Source organism: Calypte anna, chromosome 5, assembly GCF_003957555.1.
Source record: "Calypte anna isolate BGI_N300 chromosome 5, bCalAnn1_v1.p, whole genome shotgun sequence".
Lineage (NCBI taxonomy): Eukaryota > Metazoa > Chordata > Aves > Apodiformes > Trochilidae > Calypte > Calypte anna.
The window spans coordinates 6,949,715-6,975,516 of NC_044250.1; the positions used below are offsets into that span (position 1 = coordinate 6,949,715).

The 25,802-nt window shown below is 38.9% G+C and overlaps 1 protein-coding gene across 6 annotated transcripts in view; it reads left to right on the top strand.

The window, feature by feature from the left end:
- HIPK3 (homeodomain interacting protein kinase 3) overlaps positions 1 to 19,091 on the top strand; it is a 62,223-nt gene extending 43,132 nt beyond the window's left edge. For 3 of the 6 annotated variants that reach the window (XM_030451388.1, XM_030451389.1, XM_030451387.1), the window contains exons 4-16: positions 1,866 to 1,985; positions 3,802 to 3,888; positions 4,750 to 4,934; positions 5,706 to 5,865; positions 6,242 to 6,365; positions 8,502 to 8,623; positions 8,788 to 8,912; positions 9,020 to 9,181; positions 10,094 to 10,390; positions 11,343 to 11,483; positions 12,716 to 12,951; positions 13,226 to 13,353; positions 14,998 to 19,091. In XM_030451388.1, coding sequence (XP_030307248.1) covers positions 1,866 to 1,985; positions 3,802 to 3,888; positions 4,750 to 4,934; positions 5,706 to 5,865; positions 6,242 to 6,365; positions 8,502 to 8,623; positions 8,788 to 8,912; positions 9,020 to 9,181; positions 10,094 to 10,390; positions 11,343 to 11,483; positions 12,716 to 12,951; positions 13,226 to 13,353; positions 14,998 to 15,474 — 2,364 coding nt within the window. In that variant the 3' untranslated portion in view covers positions 15,475 to 19,091. The remainder of the gene's footprint in view (positions 1 to 1,865; positions 1,986 to 3,801; positions 3,889 to 4,749; positions 4,935 to 5,705; positions 5,866 to 6,241; positions 6,366 to 8,501; positions 8,624 to 8,787; positions 8,913 to 9,019; positions 9,182 to 10,093; positions 10,391 to 11,342; positions 11,484 to 12,715; positions 12,952 to 13,225; positions 13,354 to 14,997) is intronic. The other 3 variants (XM_030451392.1, XM_030451390.1, XM_030451391.1) reach the window with 2 other exon arrangements.
- Positions 19,092 to 25,802: the final 6,711 nt, after the last annotated feature.

Genomic DNA, 25,802 nt, shown 5'->3' on the forward strand with positions numbered 1-25,802 from the left:
AAGACAAACATATCATTCAAGTTTGCAGGGATCATCAGTTAACTCATCTAGCAAACTTGTCTGATCTTCATGTCAGAAGTTGTGGTAGAAGAGGAGCTGTAACCTCCTCTGCATGAGTAGAAATTACTTTAGTTGGCCTTGTTATTGTGCTTAAGCAAGTCTATAAAACTTGCTTCAGAGAAATTTGCTTCAGGGTTTTTCTCAGTGTACACAAGTACAGCAGTTGTAAGAGATGGTTCCCAAGGAAATTCCTTTCCTTCTGCTACGTGGCATGTGTCATGGAGCAAATGCATTGCCCCCCTGCCCCCCAGCATCTGGCAACCATCAGGCTGGTCCTTGAAAGGAAAGTCTGAGTTGTGATATTAATTTGTGATTATATCAAGTAACAGCTGTACTTCTCAGTGAAAAACAGCCATGTTGTCTGAGCTTTAATACTCATTAAAACCAAGCACAGGTGCTTAATTTTTAAATAAATGCATTGTTTTTCTCCCCTGAATTTCTAGGATGGTGTAGTATGCTTAAAAAACAACTAAATTATGTAGGAAGGGTTCTGGTCAGAGTAGGAATCTCTTTACTCCTTGATGTAGGGAACTGGAGGATACCACATACCAAAAGTTGGCAACATTTTGTGTAGCTCCTCCTCACTTTGATCACTCACGTTTCCTCAGGAGCCTCACTTGTACCTTGCCTCTCTACTGCTCATCAGTTTTTCATCTTCTCAGGTGCTTCTAGCTCTCAAGTCCTCTGTCTTTCATTGATTTAATCTTACCTCCCAGTCTTCGGTTGGGTGGAATTTATACTCTTTCATTTTTATTTTTTTCCTTTCTTCCATTCTCTCTTATTTCCCAGCTACTCCACTTTTTCCAAAGGTTGGCCCATACCTGCAGCCCTCTCTGGAGGTGTGTGGCATAGAGCCATGCCCAACACCCTTCAGCTCTTGCTTCCCTTGCATTCTCAGCCATGGCTGCTGAAATCTATGCTCCTACCATCCCAAACTGTAACAACCTCAAATTTTCAGTTATTACAAATTATTCCTCCAGTTCATCTTCCTTGAAGGTGTTTGGTTTTTTTAATTTTTAAGGAAGTAATACTTCTGGGATAACACTCCCTGTGTACAGTGAGTTACCATTACGTGCACAGTAATTAAAACCACAACATAACTTGTCGCTTCAACAGATTTCTGTTGAGGCTGTGAATCTAAACTCTTTTAGGTAATATGAATCATCAACTGGAGGAAAGGTAATGAAAAATGCACAGTAAATTATCTTCAAAAATAAATGCATGTTAATCATTGAAGTGGAAAAGAGCATCTGACCATTTCATGTGTAAAGCCAGTGCGTTCCCATCACATTCAGTAGCAGATTTTCTGAGATAAGGACAGCATCTTTTGCTGGATGCCTAAAGGTTTTATGTGCATTCCCCTTCCAACTCACCCATTTGCTTGAAATGCAGGTGTGTCAGACATGTAAAAAATGATACACGGGAAATAGCAAATGCAAGGATTTTCATAGTGTTATGTAATGAGAGTAAGAAAAAAACCCAACAGACTTCTGTATGCAAACAAAGCACTTCTAATGTTTAGAATGAAAATATTATGTTTAATATTTGAATGGGTAGAGGAGTCTGACAGCCATTCTTTTCTAAACTTTGAAAATTTGCTTATATAGGTCCCTTCAGAGGTTGTTTATTTATGGCAGTAGCTACCTCTCAGGTTTCTCTCCTATGTGAGTTGTAGTTGTTGAGCTGGAGGTGGTTCTGTTGCCATTTCTGAAATTAAATGACAAGTTTGTTACTGTGTGGATCAATTTTTGAAAATCAGAGGTAAATTATTTCCCTTGTTTCTTTTTTTAATTTTCCTTCCTCAGATTCGTTACATTTCACAGACCCAAGGTTTGCCAGGAGAGCAGTTATTAAGCATGGGAACGAAAACTGCAAGATTTTTCTGTAGAGAAACAGATGCACCATATTCTAGTTGGAGATTAAAGGTAAACAGTGTAATACAATATCAAACTGTATTATTTTGTGAGTGGGAAGGCCAGAGAGGCCAAGATTTGCTATGATACTGTTAGCAGCCTTCCACTTCTCCTGTTATTTTTATCAGTCCCTGCTCTGTATTTTCCCCTATTTTTTGTATTTTTTTCTTTATGCTCTTCCATTATTCCCATTCCCCAGAACCAGCACTCTGAGCTTATGGCCACGTGTCCTCCCTGCTCTGGAGCAGCTTCCAGGCTGGGGTGGCTGGGTGGCCAGTGCTTGGGTGCCAGCTCTGGAGGTTGAGCATTGAATTCAAATTAAGCTTTTTATCTTCAGAGGTACTAAATGAGTCTTTTACCCTTGCTCAGCCACTGTTTGTCACTTTGCTTTAAAAAAATTGACTGATGCTCAAAGCCCACTCTTGTCAAAGTTTGTTGTAAACAAGCTTCAGGACCAGACATTTGAAGGAGAAAGGTGATTAAGAAGCAACATGACTGTGCAGCTCATTTCCTTCAGATACCGTGCTAAACCAGTCTTTGTTGACTGAATGCTGCACTGTAATGAAAGCAGACAAAATTTTTTTAAAAAATGTACTTTTCTGGTCTGCACACCTTCCTTTTCTCTAAGCAACATTATTGCACACTGCCTATAAGCAGAGCTTTAACTTCCTATGCAAATATCTTTTTTTTTTTTTTTTTTTTTCCTTTTTTTAAATAATTGTACCACATGGTGCTGCTTCACTAAGTTTAAGGGGGACTTGGAGAGTCAGGAAACAGTTACAGTTGATGTAAAACTTGTGCAGTAACAAACAGCTGAGGAGCTGAAAGCCCAAGTTGTGTAACTCCCCAGTGACTTGGTAAATCCCCGGGGCGCGTTGGGCTGAGCGTCCGGCGCTGCCAGGTTGGGTTATGTAAAGATTCTCTGATTACACTGTCCTGATTATTCCAGTTTTCTGGTTCCTCAGGTGGTTGATCATTAGGTGACAGTTCATATCTGGCTTCTCTGTATCGGAGAACCTAAATGAGTGCTTGATGCAAACAGCTGTCCCTGTTTTCAGAAGCTGTTACCTTTCAGGGATTTCATCTCTCACAGCAGACTAAATGCTGTTTTGGAGTGGTACAGAACATTAGTTATCACTTGCAGCTTTAATCAAAATTAATTTTGAGAACTTTTCTGTGATCAGTATACTAAAATATTTTTTTCGCTGCAGTCTCTTAAAATCTGCCTCTTAGTGCTGTATTGAAGGAGGAAAATTCTAACAAAAAATGGTATTCTAGCTCAGAAATCATTGATAGGTGATCACAGTCATTCTCTGGGATTTGATTAGTTTCATACTTCAGTATTTAATATATACCAAATACTTTTTATGCAAAAGAATAACAGTATAAAAATAAATAAAATAAAATAAAGGTAGATTGAACAGAACCTACCGGAGTTTGTTTTATTTTTATTTTTACAGTAATACAATGTTACTGCTGTTATTTCTGTTGGAGTTAAAAGTCTTGAGTTTTAAGAAGTTTATAAAAAAACGTAAGCACAAAAGGGAATTGCATTAAACAAGGTTGTGCAATGCTTTTAGCACTATGTGATCTACAAACCACTTTGTCTAATCCACTCCTGTGATAAATATCACTCAGATACAATATTCAGTAGTTTATGTTTTTAGATTTAGCAAATGAAAGTAGTCAGCAAAGCAGCATACAAATATACAGTTGAAATACTAATTATGTTTTCTTAAAAAGGCTTTATTAGGCTGATAAATATGTCAAGTTATTTTGTGTCCTTTATTGTCAAATTCTAAACTCAGCTTTCCTTTTAATTTTTGAGACTTTGGAAGAGCATGAGGCAGAAACAGGTATGAAGTCCAAAGAGGCCAGAAAGTATATTTTCAACAGTTTGGATGATATAGTGCATGTGAGTATTAAAACATTCTTCCTTCACAAAAAGAATGTATGATTTAATAACATTCAGCTAGTTTGAAATACTTATCTTTCAGAATATTATCTATTGTATTTCTGTCATATACACTGTTCTCTACATATATTGCTCAAAGAAAATGTCTATGTCAGTCCTTTGATCTTTTTATAAAGATCTTCCTTGGTTACTGCTTGTGCTAAGTAGGGGTACTAGTCCTTTTGGTGGAGTGAACCCTTTCATTTTATGTATAATATATACTTTCTCTTCTATCTTGTCTGTCATTCCAAATGTAAAAAAAGCATATGAATCCTGCTATCTTAACTATATAATATCTGGTATAATTCTGCTACTATAGCAATCGTTCTCAGTAGAATGATTCCCCTGCCCCCTCTTTTTTTTAAAACAAAACAAAACAAAACAAAAAACCCTGCTTCCACCCTTCTCTTCAGCTTTATAACACTAGTCAATAACAAAATTAAATTTTTCATTCTCTCACATTCCTGAAAAGAGAATAAAGTCTGTTTGTAAGACTGGCATTGATACATGTTTGAAATCCTTTTAAGACTGCCTCTGTAATTTAAGTTAGGCCATATAAAGATCTTTTATCCCAACTTTTTCAGTTGCAACACCCAAATGCGAATAAAGCCTTCAGGATTTTTTAGCTGGAAGGGTACAAGGGGAGTAGTGCTTGTGCAGAAAAAAGTCACCAATTCCACCTGTACTGTGCTAAGCAAGAACATTCACTGTACCCACATGATAAAATCATTGAATAGAAGTATTTTTTTAAGCAGAAAGCAGTAATGGAATGAATTAAACCAATATGCATGTTTTCTATATGACTGTTCTGTTCAATGCCAGGTGAACATGGTGATGGATTTGGAAGGAAGTGACCTGTTGGCAGAGAAGGCAGATAGGAGGGAATTTGTCAGTCTGTTGAAGAAAATGTTGCTGATCGATGCTGATTTAAGAATCACTCCAGCTGAGACCCTGAACCATTCTTTTGTTACCATGAAGCACCTCCTTGATTTTCCTCATAGCAACCAGTATGTAACGTGCAAAAATTATTTTTTTAAATTTCTATTGCAGTGATTCATGTGTATAATAGTTTAGTTTAATCAACTAACAGGGAGAAAAATCTTCTGGCATTTTAGTGTAGTGTCTTAGAGAATTCTTTCAAGTGCTTGCAATATCAGGTATGTCTGTGTGGTCAAGGAAACTGTTTGAATAAACATGTTGGTTTTTTTTTTTTTTCTGAAAAGTAACATTTAGAGGAATAGATTTCTAAGTTATCATATCTGGGTGATAAAATTCCAGTGCTGCAGAAACTTGGACTTAATTTTTTATGAAGAGCCTTAGTTTATATCAGTCAAAGAGAGAGGGGGTAGGTGTTTCCTCTTGAAAAAAAAAAAAAAATCTCTGGTACCTTTTATGTATTGGTTGATGTGTAATATATTGAAAGTTTTCTTCCAGTTCTGGAGTTGTGTGTTTTACTGTGGATATCCTAAAGTGAAAGCATTTAACTGAAAGAAAGAGCTATCTTTCCTGCTTGAGTGCAGCTGTTAGAAAATGGTGTTAGGTGCAATGATCTGGGAATAGCAGTATTTTTCTTGATATTAAAATGTGCCTTCCAAATGCTTGACATGAGCACAGTAATATTACGATTTCTTTTTTTCTTCTTTTGTGTATGTGCCATTCTGTGAAACTGGGAACTGAGGGCTTTGAACTATTTTTTTTTTCCTTATTCTGGGGAACTGTTTTATGTGTATGACAACATGAAATTCTAATTAAAGCACCTTACGTTTTGGTTTTGATAGAGTGAAGTCCTGTTTTCATATCATGGATGTTTGCAAATGCAGATCAAATTTGTACGACTTAAGTAATCGCAATAAGACATCACTTATGAGACCAGTTGCCTCAGGCAATGCAGCTAATCTGACTGCCAGCTTTACCAAGATTGGTCCAGTAAGAAGTCAGGTAATCAAATGGTTTTTTAAAATTGTAAATTCTTTTAGTGTAGTTTTTCTGATTTAATAGTTTCAAAATTCATAATTTACCTAGTAAGTGACAGAATCTTTTGTCTTTTACTCTAATTTTTCCTTAACGTTTTCTTAAATAAAAAAACCAATCAAATAATTTAGAATTCAGTTTGTTTCAAATCTAAATTTCAAGCGTTGCAATAGCAAAGCAACGCTGTATTGTGGTGCCCTCCGGTGGCCAAACAGGATTACTTCCAGAGAGATGTATTTTAAACGTTAATTTTTATAAGGTGATTTAGTTGTTTATCATAGAAGTGTAGGAGAGATTTAGATTCCTGCTTTGAATGTTACCTGTATCCAATCTGTTCCCATAGGCATTATCTGCATCTGCCCATTCCGTTTTGCACCAGGGAATACCACTGCAGGCAGGAACTGCTCAGTTTGGTTGCAGTGATGTTTTCCAACAGGCATTGATTATATGTCCTCCAGCTATTCAAGGTATGTTTAACTGCAGTTGTTACAGTTCTTTAAGTAGGAGTGTTATTTTCTGTTAGCAGTGTTTGGCTTTTCCATTATATGCACTTAAGCTATATACTTAAAAGCAATTAATTATGTAGTTAAAAATTAGCATAAGAGTCAGATGCAGCTAAACTGCACCGTTCTGAAAGAAGCAGCAAATCTACATCTGCAGGAAATGATTTAAAGAATCCAGGATCACACACACGTATGTATACACATATATGTCTTGAATAAAATAGACACAATGTGGAAACTGAAGGAAGAGGGTATTTTGAAATAAAATTTGAATGGAAACCAGAAAGCTGAGAAAAATAACAGTGCTGTGGTGGGTTTGTAGAAAGTAGGGTTTTTTTCAAAAAAATGATTTTCAGACTCCTCCTTAGATCTCTCTCTACAGTTTGAAGATCTAGAAGTCACAGTAGATTCACCTGGGAAAAAAAGAACAACAAAAAACCCAGCAAACCACTTTTAACCTAACCTTAGAGCCCAGGGAGGCTTTATGTCTTTAGATTAAGGCAGTAGACTTTATCAGTAATGTTACTTGTGGCTGCTGCACTCATTTTGGGTTCCAGAAGCTTGTGAAACCTCTGAGTATACACTGTGCAGATTGTCAGAGGCTGTATGAGCTAAGTGTGTATCTTCCTACAGGTTTTCATTTGAGCACAAGTAATTTCTTATTTAAATTGTATATATGCATATGCATATATATATATATATGTGCATATTCTATAATTAAACCCCCTGCCGTTTTGATTATATCCAGATGAATAAAGTGATTCTAGAAAAGGAAACATACAAGCAAATACTGTGATCTCTGTACTGTATCCTTAGTATGATAAATTTCCAAATGTAAGTTCTGCTACAGCTTGAGCAAAGGGCATATATTGTTTACATCACATAGGTGACAAGTTGAGTTGCTGCCATGGAGAAAAAGGAATATTAATGGTGTCTGACATTGCTTCAAGGTTTCCCCTAATTGGCTGCTCTGTCAAGTATCTGAAGCACTAATGCTCTCTACTTCTGGCAGAGTTGAGATGTTGCTGTTCTAGATGGCTGTGTGCAAAAAATTAGTTAACAGCATTTAAAAACTGAAAGCTTTGTGCTGCGTTATTGTAACTTAGTATTGTATTACAACATGAGAGAATTACATCAATTGAAGATATTCTTTCATTTTGTACTGTAAAGATTAAAAGTTGTTGGGGTTTTTTTTAATCTTCAGTTTAGTAGTTCTTTAGTAGTTACCTCCAAACACTCATTGCTTAGACACAAAGTTCAGTTAGCAGATGAAATTAATGTATCTGACTAGACAGCATTATCTTCTAGCATAGCTGTTCTGTTGCAATATTGCTTGAAAAAAATTCCTCTTCCATTTTAGTTAAACATTTTTCTTAAAAATTATTATTAGTAGTAGTTACCAGTTTTGCTATACACCTGTTAGTTTCATGCAATAAAATCTATATAGACAATGAGAATGCATCTTTTTCTTATTATGCTCTTGTGGCAATATTTCAACAGTTCTGCAGTTTGCATTATTTTGAAGGGAGGAGTAGGGTTATGGATACTGCAAATATTTGTTGGCATACACAGAAAATTTTACATGGTTTCCCACAAAAGAGATGGTAACAAATGGGAGCATTGTACATGTGGCATTGCCAGCTATAAAAGCTAAGAGCAATGGGTTTCAGCTTGCTGGAAATGCAGAGCATGAGATATGCAGGAGTTGAGTTGTGAGAAGCTTTGAAATTCAATGCTGCTTCTTTTTGTCTGCTTCCTTTCAAATACTTTTAATGTAATTTGTGATAAAGGGCAAATGCTTAGCTTTGTGGAACTTTCTGCTGAAGTCATTTCACTGTCTGTTTCCAAATAGTAGCTATTGGCATTTCTTTCTAGAAATAACAGCATTAAATATTTGTGCAGATAAGTAATGGCACAAAAATCTTATGGGTGTTGATTTATTTAGCTTGAAAGTCTAAATTATGGAATTAGATCATAAACACATCAAGAAAAAATAGCAATGTTATAAAATTATCCTTTATGTCTGCATTTTGCTCAGATAAGATGTGCAAGACTGGTGTTTTGCATAATACTTGAATATGTGTTTTTTGTCTCTGGCAGGAATTCCTACAAACCACAGCAAACCCACCAGTTTCTCCCTGCGGGTGGACAATGCGGTTCCACTGGTGACCCAAGCCCACGCAATTCAGCCACTACAGATCCGAGCAGGCATCCTTTCTCAGGTTGGCTTTCTTTTAAGTAAAATCTGATCTGTTTTATTAGTAGTAAATGTTTTTGCTCTACAGAATTCTATTGCAGTCCCTCTCCTGCTTTGTGCTGAACTGCAAGCAGTCAATGTCAGTTCAGTGATTCTCTGTGTCATGAAATCTTCTCTGCTTCACAACAGACATGGTCGAATCAAACCCAGCAAATACTGGTTCCTGCATGGCAGCAAGTGGCACCAGTGGCAGCTCCTGCTACATCTCTGGCCTCTGATCCTGTGGCTGGTCCACAGAGGCTTGGAGACTGGGGGTAAGCCCACGTGTTTCTGTGCAATACCTTAATGGCTTTGGTTTAACAAGAAGCATGGACGTGATGCAAATGGCTTGCAATTTGAAACTTCCTTTATTTTTCCTCAGGAAGATGATTACCCAGGGCACCCACTACAATTCAGTGATACCACAGCCTCTTTTAACACATCAGATAACCTTATCTGCCCCTCAGCCAATTAGTGTGGGCATTGCACATGTTGTCTGGCCTCAGCCTGCAGCTACCAAGAGGAACAAACTGTGTCAGAACAGGTTGGTAGAATACTTCTAACTTTCAAAAATACTGTATCTGTAGTTCAGTGGGCATGGGAACAGGATGTAAAAGTGGCATGTTTCTTAGTTAGAATTGTAATCAACCCATCCTTTGGGAAAATTTGCCCTTTTCTGCCTGGTTTTCAGTGTTGTTTTGGTAATATAAACTATGGAAAAATACTTGCAGTAGTAAGAAGTTTCAGTTCCTGTTGATTGGTATATGCCTATGATGATAGCAAAGTTGTGTTTATAGCCTTTGAAAAGGTGTAAGAACATAGTGAGGTAGCTCTAATGAGATATTCCTAAATTTATGTGCACAAGGATATATCGGGCTTAGACAACTAGAAATAGAGATACAAAGTAACAGAGTTGCAGTATTCTTTGTCTTAAGACGAGTCCTCCTTTCACTGGAGGCCAAAAATACTTTAGCTGCTTGCTGAAGAAAATATGCCCCACTGCCATAGAGTATTTGCCAAGGTCTGGAATGCTTAATAAAAGGGAACACACCTGTTACAAAGGATAACTTTTTGTTCTCAGGGAGAGCCTTTCAGAAAATCTGGATAGGGGTTTTTTTGTTTGGGCTTTTTGCTCTGTTTTTTTTTCCAAATTTTAGATTTTAGTTGGTTTTGTTTTTTTTTTTTTTTAAGAAAATGGGATTTTCAATGTGTTCTATTCCATGTTGCAAATTTCAGTTTTAAATATTATGTAGTTAGGGGCTTTTTTTTTTTTTTAATTGGTGTCTGAAATCACCTATGCCAAGCACTTTTGACGGTGTTTAATGATTTGTATTTTTCTAAGTATTAGTTCAGAAAATTTGTGGTTTAGCCAATGTTTTCCTTGTTTTTGTTAAAAATTGTAGCTTTCAGGTCTTGGTAGAGATTCACTAAATATTGAACGGTGTTTTCTTTGCAGGAGCAATGTGTTACAAAATACCAACATCCAAAATTCAGCCTTTATATCTCCAAAGATACTTAACCTAAAGGCTGTAAAGAGAATAAGTTGTATAGAAGCACAGGACAATCATAACTCGGAGAGACAGGAAAGTAACTGCTGTGAAGCATCTGTCAGGCTGGACCCTGATTCATCTCTTTCAAGCAAACAGCGCCCAGCCATCTTCATTGCTGGTTCCCCCAGCCCAGCAGTCAGTGTGATCACCATCAGCAGTGACACTGATGAAGATGACATAGGACAAACACACTCACTGAGAGAGTAAGAATCAATGTCTGCTTTTATTAAGGTGTTGCTCAAGAATAGCTGTCTTAGCATAGCTTCTGTGTTTGATGAATCTGAGTTAAAGGGAGACAAACAGTATCTTTCTAATAGAAATTTAGCTGAGAAGTTAACTCTGTAGCACTGTATTATTTGGAAGTGAAAAATACTTTCAAAAGCATCCCTGGTTAATCTGTGTATGTTAGATGTTTGCAACAGGAAACAATTTATAATTGTATCAATCATTTGTAACATATTTAGTCAAAACAATACTTTCATATTCAGCATCCTTTTTTTTTTTTTTGCCTAATGCTGTCATACCCAATTTTTTTGTTGAAGTTAAGCTTTTGTGCCTTGTATAATCAAGTTATCATTCTAGCAGTAACATTCCATTAGATAACATTACATAAATATGGGTAAAAAATATTTCTTTTACAATATGCAAAAGTGGGTAGTTGGATATAAAAGCAGATGCTGTGTGTGGTCTCCCAAAGGAGTTTTCTTTCACAGAGTTATCAATGAAACATGTATCATTATAAATGAGGGCTCAGAAGTTTAATGCTTGTTTGACTTCATTTTCACTTGTAATTATTTTGAGCTGGAAGAACTTGTATTTTAAATATATATATTTTGTCAAATGTTTCAAAGCTCTGAACCGTTGAAGTAAAATCTTTTATGTACTAATTCTAGTATTGGTTCAATAAGAAATTTATACATTAAGTAGGTTTCAAAAAAATGCATGTTTAGTCTAGAATTTCCAGCAGAACTGCTGAGAAGGTTAAAAAATACATCTTGAATGTAAAATAGACAAGGAATTAGATATTATTTTACATTTAGGGGGTCTTTTCTAATATTTGCTAACTTTTAATTTCGTAATTACACCTAAATCAGTGGCATACAGAAAGAATGAATGAGAGATGGTATGTTTGCTTACTGTCTTTTTGTGTGGTAGGTGTAAAGGTAGCCTTGACTGTGAAGCCTGCCAGAACAGCCTGAACATTGACCGTGTGTGTTCTCTCAGCAGTCCTGATAGCACTCTGAGCACCAGCTCCTCGAGCCAGTCCAGTCCATCTCCTTGCAAGAGATCCAACAGGTAAGAGCTGAGCTCTTTCAGCAAAGATCTTGGTATGTAGCAGACTTGGTCTATAATAAAAAATGAGAGCATTTTGTTATGTTGCCATCTGGTGAAGCTAAATGATGTATTTAAAAATTAATTTATTGCCCTCCAGTTGCACAGCATAAATAGTTCTGTTATCATTTCTAACAGATTTGTCTTCCTACATTGAAAGCTTTCAGAATAGTAAATGAACAATGTTTGCACAAAAAATATAAACATTTTGCATGCAACTTCCCTTGGAACAAAAGTCTTCTAAGGTTGCAAAATTAAGTAAGCCAAAGTAGGGTGTGACAGATTTAAAGTTACCAGAACATCTATAGTTTTGGCACCCTCTTACTCTCACCTGGTGTATCTTGCATTGGAATCTTTAAAGACATTGGCTTTTTTCTTCTACAAAATAAGCTTCACTTATGTTAACACTGTTCATATCAGCAGCTTCTAAGTATTGTTATCTTCGCTGCTTGATGTCCATGTAACCCTTCAGCTTTGCACGTTATTAAAAATTCAATCTTTGAAAAACATTCAACATTACCCCAGTACCTCAGAGTTTAGCATGAGCACATCCATCTCTGTGATACTCATAGGACATGGACCTGTGACACAGTCAGAAATTCTCCCTGATGTAAGATGTTTTTACAGGGAGCTGCCTGCCACTGTAGATTGCTTCATCTGTGCTGTCTGTCCCATCCTGGCTCTCAGGGGCCCCAGGGATGGCTTCTCACAGACTGAGATGTGGCTGATTTCTAGAAAAGGAAATTAGATCAGTATGTTCTCATTTGCTGGTGCAATAGCTGTTGGGAGATTATTGTGTTTTGATTTGAAAAGAAACAAAATAATCTTCTTCACCCTTTTATTTGACCTGAAAATCTAAATTGCAGGTAGTTAGTAAGTTCAAGATTATTTAAAAAATAAATTAGAAAGTGGGTGCAACTTAAGTTACACGTCTAAGTCTCTATGTAGAAGTTATGTCCTTTCTCTGACCCCTGCACTTTGTGGATAGAATGAGTCTGAATATTGAAATGATTTATTTATTATTGAGCTGATTTATTTGTGATTGTATATATTGTATAACAGTTGTGATTGTATAATTAAAATGCAAAGTTTTTATCCACCTTTGAGTAATTTCATTTCCATAAATTTAATGTGGTAATTAAATAAAATGCATCAATATGTGTATTTATTTCAATGCAATACTTTTTTTTTGATAGTATGTCAGATGATGAACAGGAAAGTGGATGTGATACAGTGGATGGTTCCCCAACTTCAGACTCTTCAGGACATGACAGCCCATTTGTGGAAAATGGCTTTGTACCTAATACTAATAAAAATAAGGAAGCAAGAGCATCAGTTAATCCTGAAACCAAATCAGCTGTTTGCACAGTAGTGGTACCACCAATGAGACTTGAAAGCAGGTTACATCTTGATGAGCAGATGGTGAATACAGGTAAGTTCAGGTGTTACCTTTTCTTCCTATACCAGTAGATAAGAATAGGAGTTTGAATATTGAATTACCAGCCATACACATGAAGATTTTTGACCCACTCAATTAACTGCTAATCTGTAATAAAACTTCAAAACTCTTCAGCTTTCTTTTTTACTCTAATTAGTGTATTATTTTATTATTTCTCCCTATATGCTGAAGTGATTGAAACTTTAACTTTTCTTAGAAGCGAATAGTGACAACAAAACCATACCTTTGTTCATTTATATCTTGGCAGATGCTACATGCCAGCCACTGAAAAAGGGTCGGTCTGTCCTGGGAAGAATGAACCAGTCTTCTGTTGCAGGGAGCCGTCAGCAAAAACTGACATCAGCATTCCATCAGCAGCACATGAACTTCAGCCAGGTATGTGTACTTATACCTAATAAGTGTTTTTTTCTATCTTGATGTTCAAAACATGCTGAACACTCACAATTTCAGTCACTGTCAATGGCAGCTACAGGTTTACAACAGCTTGATTACAGAAGTGTTCAAATCTTGAAAAATTGATTTCAATTTATTCGGCAAGTTTTAAGTATCTTTCACTTATGGTTATTTTCTGAAGGCAGATGACTTTATTACAGAAGAGCCACACTGGGAAAATTATCAGTACCTACACAGAATCAGAGCAGGAGACAAAATGAAAAATGTTTGCATATTTTTTCCTTCATACAAATGCTAAAATGCTTATAGTGTGCAGTTAAAAACTGCAGCTGTATTTCAATTTTCTTCTTTTAGTAGCATGCATGAAAATGCTTGTAGTTTGTGTACCCAGAAGTGAGATGGAGCTTAACAAACCCAACTATTTCTTATCTTTGCTTCCAGATAGTGAAGCTAGTGTGGGGTAAAGAGGGCATGACTGTAGTTCAATTCAATGCTGGAAGACACCCAAAGTTAATTTAAGAGCTATTTTTATTGTTACCCATGTAGTAACACAGTGAATGTGTCTATTGTGGCTGAGAACTGAAGCTGACACATTATTTCAAGTTTAAGCCCCTTTTAATTAATAAATTTTGAGCTGTAGCTGCACTGAGTATTGGTTAAATATCTGGAGGTACATTTAATATGAAAGCAGTACCTGTTTGTATAAGTCTTGCAAAGTAACAGTGGATATTAAATTGTATGATAAATACTAAACGCAGGCATGCTGTACATAGATAAGAGGATTTACCATTAATGACTTGAATAGTTTAGATTGAAAGAAACATTTAGGTGGGTGACACAATCCCCTCTTCTGCATGATTATGTAGAAGGATTGGTTTAATTAATTCTAAGCAAACTTTAATATGATCAGCATAGTATTAATTTTTAATCTCTTCAATGTCTGCAGCTCTTCAGTGTCTTGGCAGGAAGTGTAGAACATTATTTTCTTTCCAAAAATTTATGCTGATCCTTCCTTCTTTGGTAGATGCCCCGTGTAGTTTGAAGTCTGGAACATTTAATGGGAGTAATTGATATTAGTCTTTCTCTTTATAACTGTTAATAATTGCCTCATCTATCTGTGATCATAGCCCTAGAATTCTGTTTGCATAGTTGTCTCAGATATTTTCAATCCGTTTATTATTTTTTCTGCTCTCCTCTAAAATTTTTCTCCTATTTGTCCTCTTTGTGCCTCATTATGGTGCCCAAACTGAGTGCAGCACTTCCAATTGATGCCAAGCCAGTGCTGAGTAGAGTGGAATAAGCACCTTGCTCATGTGATACATGGTATTTCTGTTAAAACAGCCCAGCATGGCATTTTATCCTTTTTTTATTATTATTATTTTTTGCAAGAGCATTTAAATAACTTGTGTTCTGTTTACCATCTCTTATTGTCAGATTTCCTGTCTGTGCTACTTTTTAAACAGCTACTACGTTTCTTTTTTTTGTTATTTTGTTTAAGCATTTAATTATTCCCGTCTCTATATTCCTCTTGATTTTAAGTTGACTAGTTTTAGTACATTATTCCATTTTTCAAACTCTCTTTACTCTTGGAAGTATTAAGAGCTGCTCATTTCTCTGTGTGGACAGGTTCAGCACTTTGGGTCTGGGCTGCAGGAATGGAATGGGAACCAGGCTCCTCGGAGGCAGCAGCCTTACATCCCCACCAGCCTCGCCGCTCACGCTTTCTCCCTTCCTCAAGGAAGCCCAAATCCCACGGCGGTGCACGCGCATCTCTCTGGAAGCACCCACCTTGGAGGACAGCCTGCTATCCTTCCATACCCATCCTCAGCACCCCTTAGTACTGCTGCTCCTGTTGCCCACCTCCTCGCCTCGCCGTGTACCTCAAGACCCTTGTTACAGCACCCAACTTACAACATATCTCACCCCGGTGGCATAATACACCAAGTTCCAGTTGGCATAAACCCCCGTCTCTTGCCTTCCCCAACCATCCATCAGACTCAGTTCAAACCAATTTTCCCCCCACATTCGTACATTGCAGCATCCCCTGCTTACACAGGATTTCCACTGAGTCCTACAAAACTCAGCCAGTATCCATTTATGTGAGAACTCAAATACAGTATGTTGAGGAAGCTCAATGATACAGAAGTTTGATTTAAGAAGAAACATGGTATTTATTAAATATTAGCCATGGCACAACAGGAAATTTTTTTTTTTTTTAATCATGTAGACTTGGGTGCAATTTAAACAACTCTGAGCTTTAAGAAAACTCACTTTTAATGTGTTTTGCACATTTGGTATAACGTCTTTCTTTGGTCATGTTATCTTCTTATATAGTAACTTTAGACAGGTGACTTATGGGAGCAGAAATCTGGTTTTGCTCCTGCTATTTTTTATAAAATTGCCTTCTAACTAGTGCAAGACACGTCTACATTTGGGAAGCCATTCAGTGTACAGAACTAGAGCAACAGATGCACATATGTCAGCAGTACAGTGTAGAAGTAACTTGTTTGTATTGCGTATCTTGGTGTTTAAATGTTGAGTCACTTATCTAAAAGTTGAGCTGTTGTTCTTCACATTGCATGTGTCTTTTGCATGGGATAAAAAAAACAAAAAACAACAGGAAAGCCTAAACATTGCTCTTCAATGTTGTTGTCCTAATAATCTCGGCTGCATTGTAAACTGTTCCCACACATAGTGCCTTAAATATTTGAGGTTGTTAATGTTATTACTTATATATTAATGTTGAGGACTGCAGCACTTAAAAAATTCAGATCTGCTGATTTTTTGGTAGCGTAATGCTCATTTTGGGTTTTGTGTGGTATAATTTTCGTATTGGGTGTGTTTTCCATATTGAGGAGACAGCATGTTTTGCTGTAGCTGAATTTTGCTGTCTTTTTTACCCCCAGATTGATCTAGCTTCAAGACAAGACTTTAGCAGTGCTTAAGAGAAATTGATTCAGTAGCTATTGAGTAGTGACACACAACACAGTATTTCATACTGGTAAATGGAACTGCAGTACAGCCTAAGTGATTGATTTTAAGGTGTTTGTCTAATTGGAAATAACAATGTTTAGAGGTGTGGTAGGCATGACTGACTAGCTAATGAAAGAAAAAGCCAAGTGCTCATTGATCCATGGTGTGGTTTCATCTTAGCTTGAGCAAGCCATGCAGTATTTAATAACTAGTAGCAGAATATTTACTATTGAAGCTTGAAGAGATGTGAGTTCTTTGTGTGCAATCTTTCATTTATGCATGGGAGAGATTTTTAGCCTTTTTACATTATAATATTTGTTTTAGCCTGTTGCGGGTGTTTGCTTATTTAATACATTCCGTCAGGGACGTAAATTACATGCTTTTTGCATTATTTTTTTTCCTTAGGAAGTGTGTCTTTTTTTTGTTTTGTTCAAATGAAGTTGCTTTTGCAGCACCAAAGACTTAATCATCCATTTCCTGTTAAAGGTAGCTACTTTTCATAGACCTCAAGTATACTGTAGTGTAGAGATGGGATTTACGGAAGGTATTAAGCTGAGGCTGTGTTTTAGCTTATGGGCAAGTAATAAATTGTATCATTTATCTTGAATGTATCATAGATAAGCTGCTATATAATGATTGCCACTTCAGATAGCTGTGAAATTAGGTGATTAACTAGTTCTTTCTTAGCCTTCTAATTTCTGTACAAGTCTAATTACATGAAATAGAAGCCAGGTTTTGTTGTGGGGTTTTTTTTTGTTGTTTGTTTTGTTGGGTGGTTTTTTGGTTGGTTTTTCTTTGTTTTTGTTTTTGTTTTTTTAAATTTTGTTTTCATGTTTGAAGTGTCGTAACTACTATACTGTAAATGATGGAAAATGATTGCATATGGTTTTCTTGGGTGTGTTATTTGCATCAGTATTTTATCTCCATTAACTTTGAGCTCATCACTGCATATAAGTGGATGTATTGATGTAACTTAATTTTTTTATGTTTTCATATTGGCATTGTGTAGACACTTAAGAAGCTGCATCTTGCAGGCTTGACTTAACTTTTTTTAAAAACAAAATCTGGAATACAATCCTTGCAATGTTGACTGGAATAAGAGTGCAAAAGCATTTGAGTTTAACTGTGTCAATAAGCTAATAACTGGTAATCTTTTACTTTACTCCACTAACACAAGCAGTGTTTTATTTAATGAATGTCCGAATGAAATAAATGTGCCTACATTTGATTTATTTTTTTAAGTAATAACTAAAATACAACAGTATTAGATCATAAAAAATAATAAAAATACCAGCAGTACATTTTTAATCACACTGGAAATCAAGAAACTTAACTTTTCCCAAATGTTTCAGTGTTTTTAGTAATCGACTCTATGCATTTTGTACGAGTGTGTGTATATAAAGTATACATGAGAAACTATCCTGAGGAATTTGAAATCTTATCAACAAGTACATAAAGCCTAAATATAGGGAGTCAAGGAAATGCTCAAATTGGATATCCACCTTACCACTTGACACTTGTGCTATATGGTCCAGCAGAAAGTTTTCTGTTCACTCCCTTGTGTTGGCAAGCAATGTTTTTTTGGTGCTTATTCCATTGCAGGCAATGGACACACCAAGAGTCACCAATGCAAGTGGAGCAAAAGAATTTTGTATTGTGGTAACAAACAAACCCTGCATTTTTTTCCGGGGCCATGGGGATTTTCATTGGTCTGATGTATTTACTGTACTTTTTTTTTACTGTGCTTTGGGTTTTAAGCTAATGTGCTTGTTGAAACAACACAGTTTTCTGTCTACCACAAGAGTACCCTATTGTATGCAAGGAAAAAGTTGCTGTAAATGCTCCCCAAATTAGATCTGCTGCTCTTCCTATATGTTATAATTCTAGAAATGCTTGCATTTCAAAGAATGAAATATTTAGGATCTTGCCACAGCTTAAATTCAGTATACCGAGTGACTTTTCTCCTGTCCTGCAATACACTCGGAGAGAATGGAATCTTGTCACCCCAAGTGTCCAGGGCCCATCTCTAGAAAGAAAAAAAAAGAAAAAGCTTTCAGGGTGAGGGCCTTTTCTGTGAAAAAAGTCATCCTCTGAGAAGCGTTTATACACGTTACCATTTTAATGCCTTTTTTAAATAAAACACTGCATGACTACAGAACTGCATATCTGCATATTACTCTAATTTGCAAGGTTTTATATGAATTTCTTGTGTTCGGTTTTTAACTTTACTTCAGGGTGTTTTAATGGTCAAATATGCTACTGTATTAACTTTTTTTGGTTTTAATTTTTAAATTTTCTGTTTTTACTGCTAATTAACTTGGTTTGTGTTAAGTAAAAGTTAAATCACACTGCAAGCTGTAGGAAGACTTGTTCTAGAAATACCCAGTGATAGAGACTTGATTAATAAGTTTGAACTGTTACTGTTTAACAATTTGTAGACTTGTGGCTTTTTTTTTTTTTTTTTTTTTTGCTTTGGATTTCTATGCTACACTAGTTCGCCATGTAGCAACTGCACTGTGCAATATTACAATATGAGGACTGGGAAAATTTTTTATGGATGTAATGTCTCTTACAGTTTGCGATAGTATTTCTTTCTAGTTCTCAGTGATTTAAATGTGACCAAGCCTTCTGTACTTTGTCACAAAAAGCGGGTTTTCCAGGTGACTATTTTGGTGAGTGTCAAAATAAGAATTTATGGTGTATTACTGTCGAGATTCACTTTGAATTAAAATATATATTGCAGCAGATGACTTTTCACGGGTTTCATTTATTTTGCTGTGTTACATCAAGGGAGGATTAAGGTAAAGGTGATGAAAATTCATGGGGAGGGTTCTAAAATTCTGATATAATCATTTGTCTAAAGTTGTTCTTCTGTCTGAAATTTAACTTTCAAGGTTTGCTTTTAGGAGGATCTTTAGAATCTTTAGTGGTAGCCAAACCTTGAACGTTCTTATTTCTGGTCGTCCCACTTTTAAAACCCTAGGAATAGGTTATCTGGCCCAGATATCAGCAGATACTTCACTGCTGCTGAAGTTGATAGCAAGCCTGTGGCAACTGCTGGTTGGCCTGCAGGAAGGTGCTCCTGCTGCTGCCGATGGCCCCAGGTGGTCAGTGACTCCAGATGGTCAGCCTGCTGGGGACCAGGCATCCGTGGAAGGGACATTTGCCTGTGCTGCTGCCAGCCAAATGTGCTCATTCTGCCGTGGGGTTACAGTGCTTACTGAAATGTAGTGCTTTGGAAGCTGTCAGGAAGCAGGATGCTGGGTTTGCATGGGTAGGAAGTAGCATGGTTTCTGTGTTCAATGTCACATTTAAGGTGCTGTCATAAATGAAATGTAGAAGACTGAAATGGCAATGCAATATATATATATATATTTAATACCAAACTATTTCCAAATTGATAGATTTACTCTGCTCAATATGCAGTGCAGCTCTTACTGATCTTTTACATTTGCATTCTCTTCAGTGCAAGTATGTGATACTCCACAAAGCTTTTTCTGCAGCACTACACCTCAGGCTACATGAAAACTCATCTGTCTGACTTCTACAGACACCTCTGTTGCTATGAAAGCTGCTCCTTTTTTGTTCTTTACAGCTAGATTTGTGTATTGATGATTTTCAACTGTTCATAGATGTTGGAAAATGGTGGGTATAGGTACCACGTAAACCAGCACCCCTCTCTTGCTGTGTTTTTCACTCATGATTTTGGAAACATCTATCAGGCAAAGAAAGGCTGTCAAAGCCTTTCAGAGGGAATACACTGTCTCTGAAGTCCTTTCTGTCCTTATTTTTGGTTAGTAATAATGTCCAGCTGTCCCCATGGTCTTTTCTGTCTTGTGGAAGGGCAGGACTAGGACAGACAATTACCAGTAAGTAATCTTCCTCTCAGCTGCCTTTAGGATGAAGAATACTCATTTAAAATTCAATGAGTATTTTTTGTGTCACTAAATGCAAAGTACAAATCTATACTGTGTGATAGCAGATTCATTCATGGAAAAGCTTTCTGAGTCAATGGAGCTGTCACATGTCGTGGGACAAAGTGGTTCAGGGTGATTCTGTTTTCTCAATGAATTAGCTTAGGTTGTCAGCTGGAGGGATGATCAGTCTCTGGGAGATAACAGAGAAGCTACTGTTCAGTGTCACTCCCAAAGCAGCTCAGTCATCACGATGATGGTAGATTCACATTAATCACTTCAACTCATGCATGCTGTGACTTCAGCTCCTGTAATGAATGGAAGCAGCAGGAATCCAAGTTTTGGTAGGGTTGGGAAATACCACCGCCCTCTTTTCTCCTTAGCCAGATAGCATCGATCTTCATTGGCATGGCATCTCTTGGTTCTTTACCCACAGTGAGACATCTCTTCCAGAATTTGGACTTGGTCCTATCAATAAGGATTCCATACCTTAGAGGAAACCAGGTTACAAATACATCCCCTCCAACTCCCTGTGGCACATGTGTAGCCACAGAAGGGAATATGTGGGCAACACACGTGTGCTGCTTGCAGAAAAGTACCCGATACCAAGTACACAGAGCATGTGCACACTCTAGGAATAAGAAAGCAAGTCCTGGCACCAAGTTTGGAGGCACAGATGCTCTCCCAGAGACTGAAGTTACCTTTCTAAAAAAAGACGGCAAATAGGTTTGAGAAAGGTAAGACTAGGAAGTAGTTCACTACAGTTGGTAAAATTTAGTGATTTTTTTTCCTCCATTATCAGTTAGAATTCCTACCCAGTCATCGTTATGAAAAATATCCATTTCAATAATAATTTGAAATACATTTTTTTTTGTAGCAGATCTAATTATTATAAAAAAATACAGAGGTATCTACTTATATGGGAAAACTGAGAGACTACTATTATGTTTAAGAGATGGATCATAAAAAATTATTCAATATTTCCCTACTGGTGGATCTATTGCAAAATCTGTATTATGACAAAATTAGAAAAATGTGAAAATGATGAAATGGGTTTTACACAGGACTCCCTCAAGGTACCAGTAGTGGTACTACCAAACGGTACCACTAGAGGGCCCCGCACTAACTGTGTTGGCCCCGAATGAACCGGAGTGATGAGCAAGATGCCCATTTTACTACCATAACCCTACAACTGCCATTTTTCTCTGTGGAAAATCGTTAGTAGTCATCATGTGAAAGTTATTTTTGTGTAGAATTAATCAGTTATTTGAGGAAAAATTGAGTAAAACAGCACAAATGGGATGTATTGGCAGCTGAGTAGTTATATTTGTGATATTCTGGGTGTGCTCAGCTAGTCAAATAAATATTGGGTCATCAGAACTTCAGGGATGCTGTAAGTATCTGGGCAGCAAAGTGTAAAGCTGTGGCCATAGCTCATGATGGGACTTGCTCTACCCCAAACCAGACTTGTGAGAATTTATCAGAAAGGTGACTTCTTGTTTTCTGCTGGAATTGCTAGGAGGCCAGAACAGCTTTCCTGAACATAACAACCCTGTGCCCTTTACAAATCAGCTCTCCAGGTCTGGGAGCATCTTCTGCCTTGATCCTACCTTTGCTTTGCTTCTCCTCCCACCCTCACCATCTGTTGCCCTGAGACATGATCTGGGAACTAAAAGAACTCAATGAAGCTGTGCCAGGAAAGAGAATGACATTAGAATAAAGAATTCACATTACTGATGCTGAAAATACTAATTACAGTAAATGAATTGCCATGATGTTTAGTCTGACTGTGACTGACACAGCTTCTGCCTCCTGCCAAGCTCACCTCAGCTGTCCACAGCATGTTTGATGTAATCTTTTGTCTCCTGGTGTACATCCCAGAGGCCAAGATCTCTCCTTCGAAGCTCTCCTTCCTCCCTGGAGATCTGAGTGTGGTCATGGGCAGGGAGAGGGGCGACAGGAAAGACCTCTCCTGTATTCACGCATTGGGTGGCTGGGAATGCAGCTGCCCAGTTTCTCACCCCTTGCAGCACACTCCAGCTGTTCATTCCCAGAGCTGTTTCTGCACTGACAGCCATGCTGTGGGAAATGCTCTGTGCTGGGGCAGGGGCTTGGGCTGCTTCCTCAGAGGAGGTGCTCGCTCCCTGGCACCTCAGGTACTCAGCGCCATCTTTGGAGATGTCCTGGCCGGGAAGTCCGTCAGTGAACGGCTCCCGAGGTGAGCAGAGCAGTTCTGATCTTGCCAGGGCCCAGGATCAGTGTGAACGGGAGCAGCTTTATTTACACATAAAAGGTGTTGCTGGGCACAATTCCTTCCAAAAATTAGGAAAGGGATCAGGGCCAAGAGCTGATGCTGCACTCTACGTGACCTGCAAGGTACAGAGGGGGGAGGTTTTCCCCTACCACCCGGCTGTCCCCGGCTGCCCTCGCCGGTTCGAGGAGCGCCCTGCACTGCTCAGTACCTGCCCTCCGGCCCGGGCCTCCCCCCGCTGCACCGGGAGCGGGGCCGGTGCGGGGGGCCGAGCACCCCGCGGGGCTGCGGAGCGGGGGGGTCCCCGCGGCCCCGGCAGCGCCGCCTCCGCTCTCCGCCTCCCCGCACTCGGAGGGCGGGGAGCGGGGCCGGGACTGGCGGCGACGCGAGCCCTTTGTGGATGAAGCTGCTTCCCGAGCCGGAGGGGCTGCGCCGCCGCCTCTGAGGGGCACCGGCACCGCGTCCTCCGCCCGCGGCGGGCGGCCGGGCAGAACCACCAGCAGCATGCGGTACCCCCCGCTCCTCTTCCTCCTCCTCCTCCTCCGTCGCCTCCATCCACAGCCGCTGCTCTAGAGCCCGGCGAGGCGATGGGCAGCACTGCCCGCTGAGCCGCGGCGGGGCCGTGCGAGGCGCGGGGATGTGGCGGAGGGCGGCGGGCGGCGGGCGGAGCGGGGCGAGCCCCGCGGGGTCCCGGGGAGCGCCCGGCACCGCGTCCCCGCGCAGAACCCCGCCGGCGGGCGGCAGAGCGGGCCTGGCCGGGGCCGTGGTGCTGCTTGGGGTGATCGTCGCCCTCCTGCCGAGCGCCCAGGCCGAGACAGGTAAGGAGCGCGGTGGGGAACGCGGGGGAGGGCGGCCCGGCAGCGAGGAGCAGCGCGGCCGCGGAGCGCGGCAGTCGCCTCCCTGCCCGCGGAGAAAGCGCAGTTCGCGTGGGAAGGGCGGCTCTGCGGGGAGGCTCGGGCTTCCCTGCGGGGAAGTTGCCGCCTCCTGCAGAACAGCCTCACCTGCTGCAATGGCAGAGGGTCTCCCTTCTCTTTAAGCCGTGCTTTCAAAAGAGAGAGGTTGAAAACGTGAGCTCGAGCCAGTGCTATATCACAACGACAGTGGGGAAATAGCCAGGCTCTTCCTCATTGTCTTCTGCATCCTTTTTTCCCCCCGCTCTTTGCACAGAAGCTCATCTGTGAAAAAGAGATGCTCGGGTTTTCTGCCTATTCCTGTAGGCAGCCTGCGCTGCAATCAGCTCGCTGCTGCCTGGCTAGCGCACAAATAGAGCTTTTCCTATGGGACAGGCTGGTTGGATTAGGTCTTGCTCCTTGCAGAGGAAGAGGGAAGGGAAGAGGCTTTTGTTAAATCAAAGGATCATTTCTAGTGATTCTAAATGTGTGTGGTGGGGAGGAGGGGATGATGAGGAAGGGTTAGGAGAGGGCAAGCTCTGCTGAGAGCTGAGCGCTGCATCTCAAATGCTGAGAGCTTCAACAATTTCTGGGTTATATTTTTCCAATTTCACTTGACTTTTTGAGTCAGGCAGTATTCTGTGCTCTCCTGGTTTCCTACAGCAGTCAATACTCAGTGACCTCAATGCAGAAAATCTTACTGTTGCTAGCAGTTATTGTATGTGCCAGATATAGCTGCCAAATATTCTTCTAAAGCTGTGCTAAAATAATTGAAAGAGGCAAAAATTGATATATGGCTAGTTTAATCCTATGGGTTTAAGAACAGAATGGGGATCTGAATCAAAGATGTTAACATGAATGTACAGTTATCATATACAATTGATGTCAGTTTCATAGCCATAATATAGTAAGGTTTCTCATTTGCAGGTTGTGGGTTGCTGGAACAGTCCCTCATATTTCATTACTTGTTCTGAACACGTAAATACCATGGTTTGATTTATTTCTGTAAGATAAAATTATTAGAGGAATGGCTTGGGTTTTTGACTTGGGCTTCTTAATTCTATAATAGTAGTATGCATAGCACACACAGTGGAAATACTGTCACCAATAGGTGTTGCCTGGGAATTTTAGGTGATCAGGTAGTTATGTTACTTAGCCTAATTTATTGTAATTAATTGCTTTGAGCATTACAGTTGAAATTGCAAGTAAAACTTTATTAGTTCTATGCAGTGTTTATCATCAGTTTGATTGCTAAGGTGCATAATTTCAATGTTGATCAACCTAAAACTGTCTTCCAGTGACACAGGCACATGAGATGATGTCTCCCACTGAAGTCAGGGGTAAAATCTGTAGTAGAGCCAGATTTTCAGTTTTTTTATTTTTTAGTTTTGTCGAAGAAGGTTAACTTCTATATGTTTATATAGAGCAGTCTATGTGTAGTTCTGGATTTCTGTTAAGCAAATGTATTTTTACAGATTATTACTGTAATGTGTATGGTTCACTGAGCAGGCCTCTTGCCATGAAGTCCAAATATTGTTACATGATGCATGAAACACTGGGAAGAGCTTTTGTCATGAACCATTTTTACTACAGCTTTCTCCACTGGGGATTATTTGAATCTATGGGACAATTATGTGTGTACATACATCCCCTCCCACAGCTGAGTGTTTGGTTCTGTTGGGTTTATGTGTGGCGTGTGGCATCACTATTTGTGAAGACAAAGCATGGAACTCAGGGCATGGGGAGTTAAAGAAAGAAGTTGTACTCTGGTGTTTCAGAAAACAGCTTACAAGTTTCCTGATGCCTGAGATCCTTTTAAACAACCCTGGTAATAGCATTTCTTTTGACCTCAATAAAAATTCAACACAAAGGCAAAAGGTCTCTCTGAAAAGAATTCCTGGAGGGGTGAGGCTTTGGGCTACCAGGTATTGGTGGGAGAGAGATTGATTATCTTTGTGTTGATGGCTCAGAACCAGACCTCAATGCTGGCCAGTGCCTCAGGCATTTTCACCACTGAGTACAGAGTGATTATGTTTCTAACAGCAGATGAGAAGCTTTTACTTTTGGAAGTGTTTTACTCTTCTTTTGCTGGATATATACAAAACTGGTCAGTGACATGCAGAGCTAATTGTTAATTTCCACAGTATGGCACCCCCAGGTCCACCACTTGAATTCAGGTTGAAAATAAAATTATATTGTTCACAATCAGAACTACACAACCATGATTTCTGATGCTTTATAGAAGAATGAGTGCAAAAACTCAGTCAAAATGGATATATCTGTCAAGGAGGGAAAAAGTAATGAGCCAGAAAACGAATGAATGGAACATGTAGTTTTGGTTGACTCCTACCACACTCCTGCCAGGTGAAAGTCTCTTGTGAGCCAGAGGCATGAACCATGGGC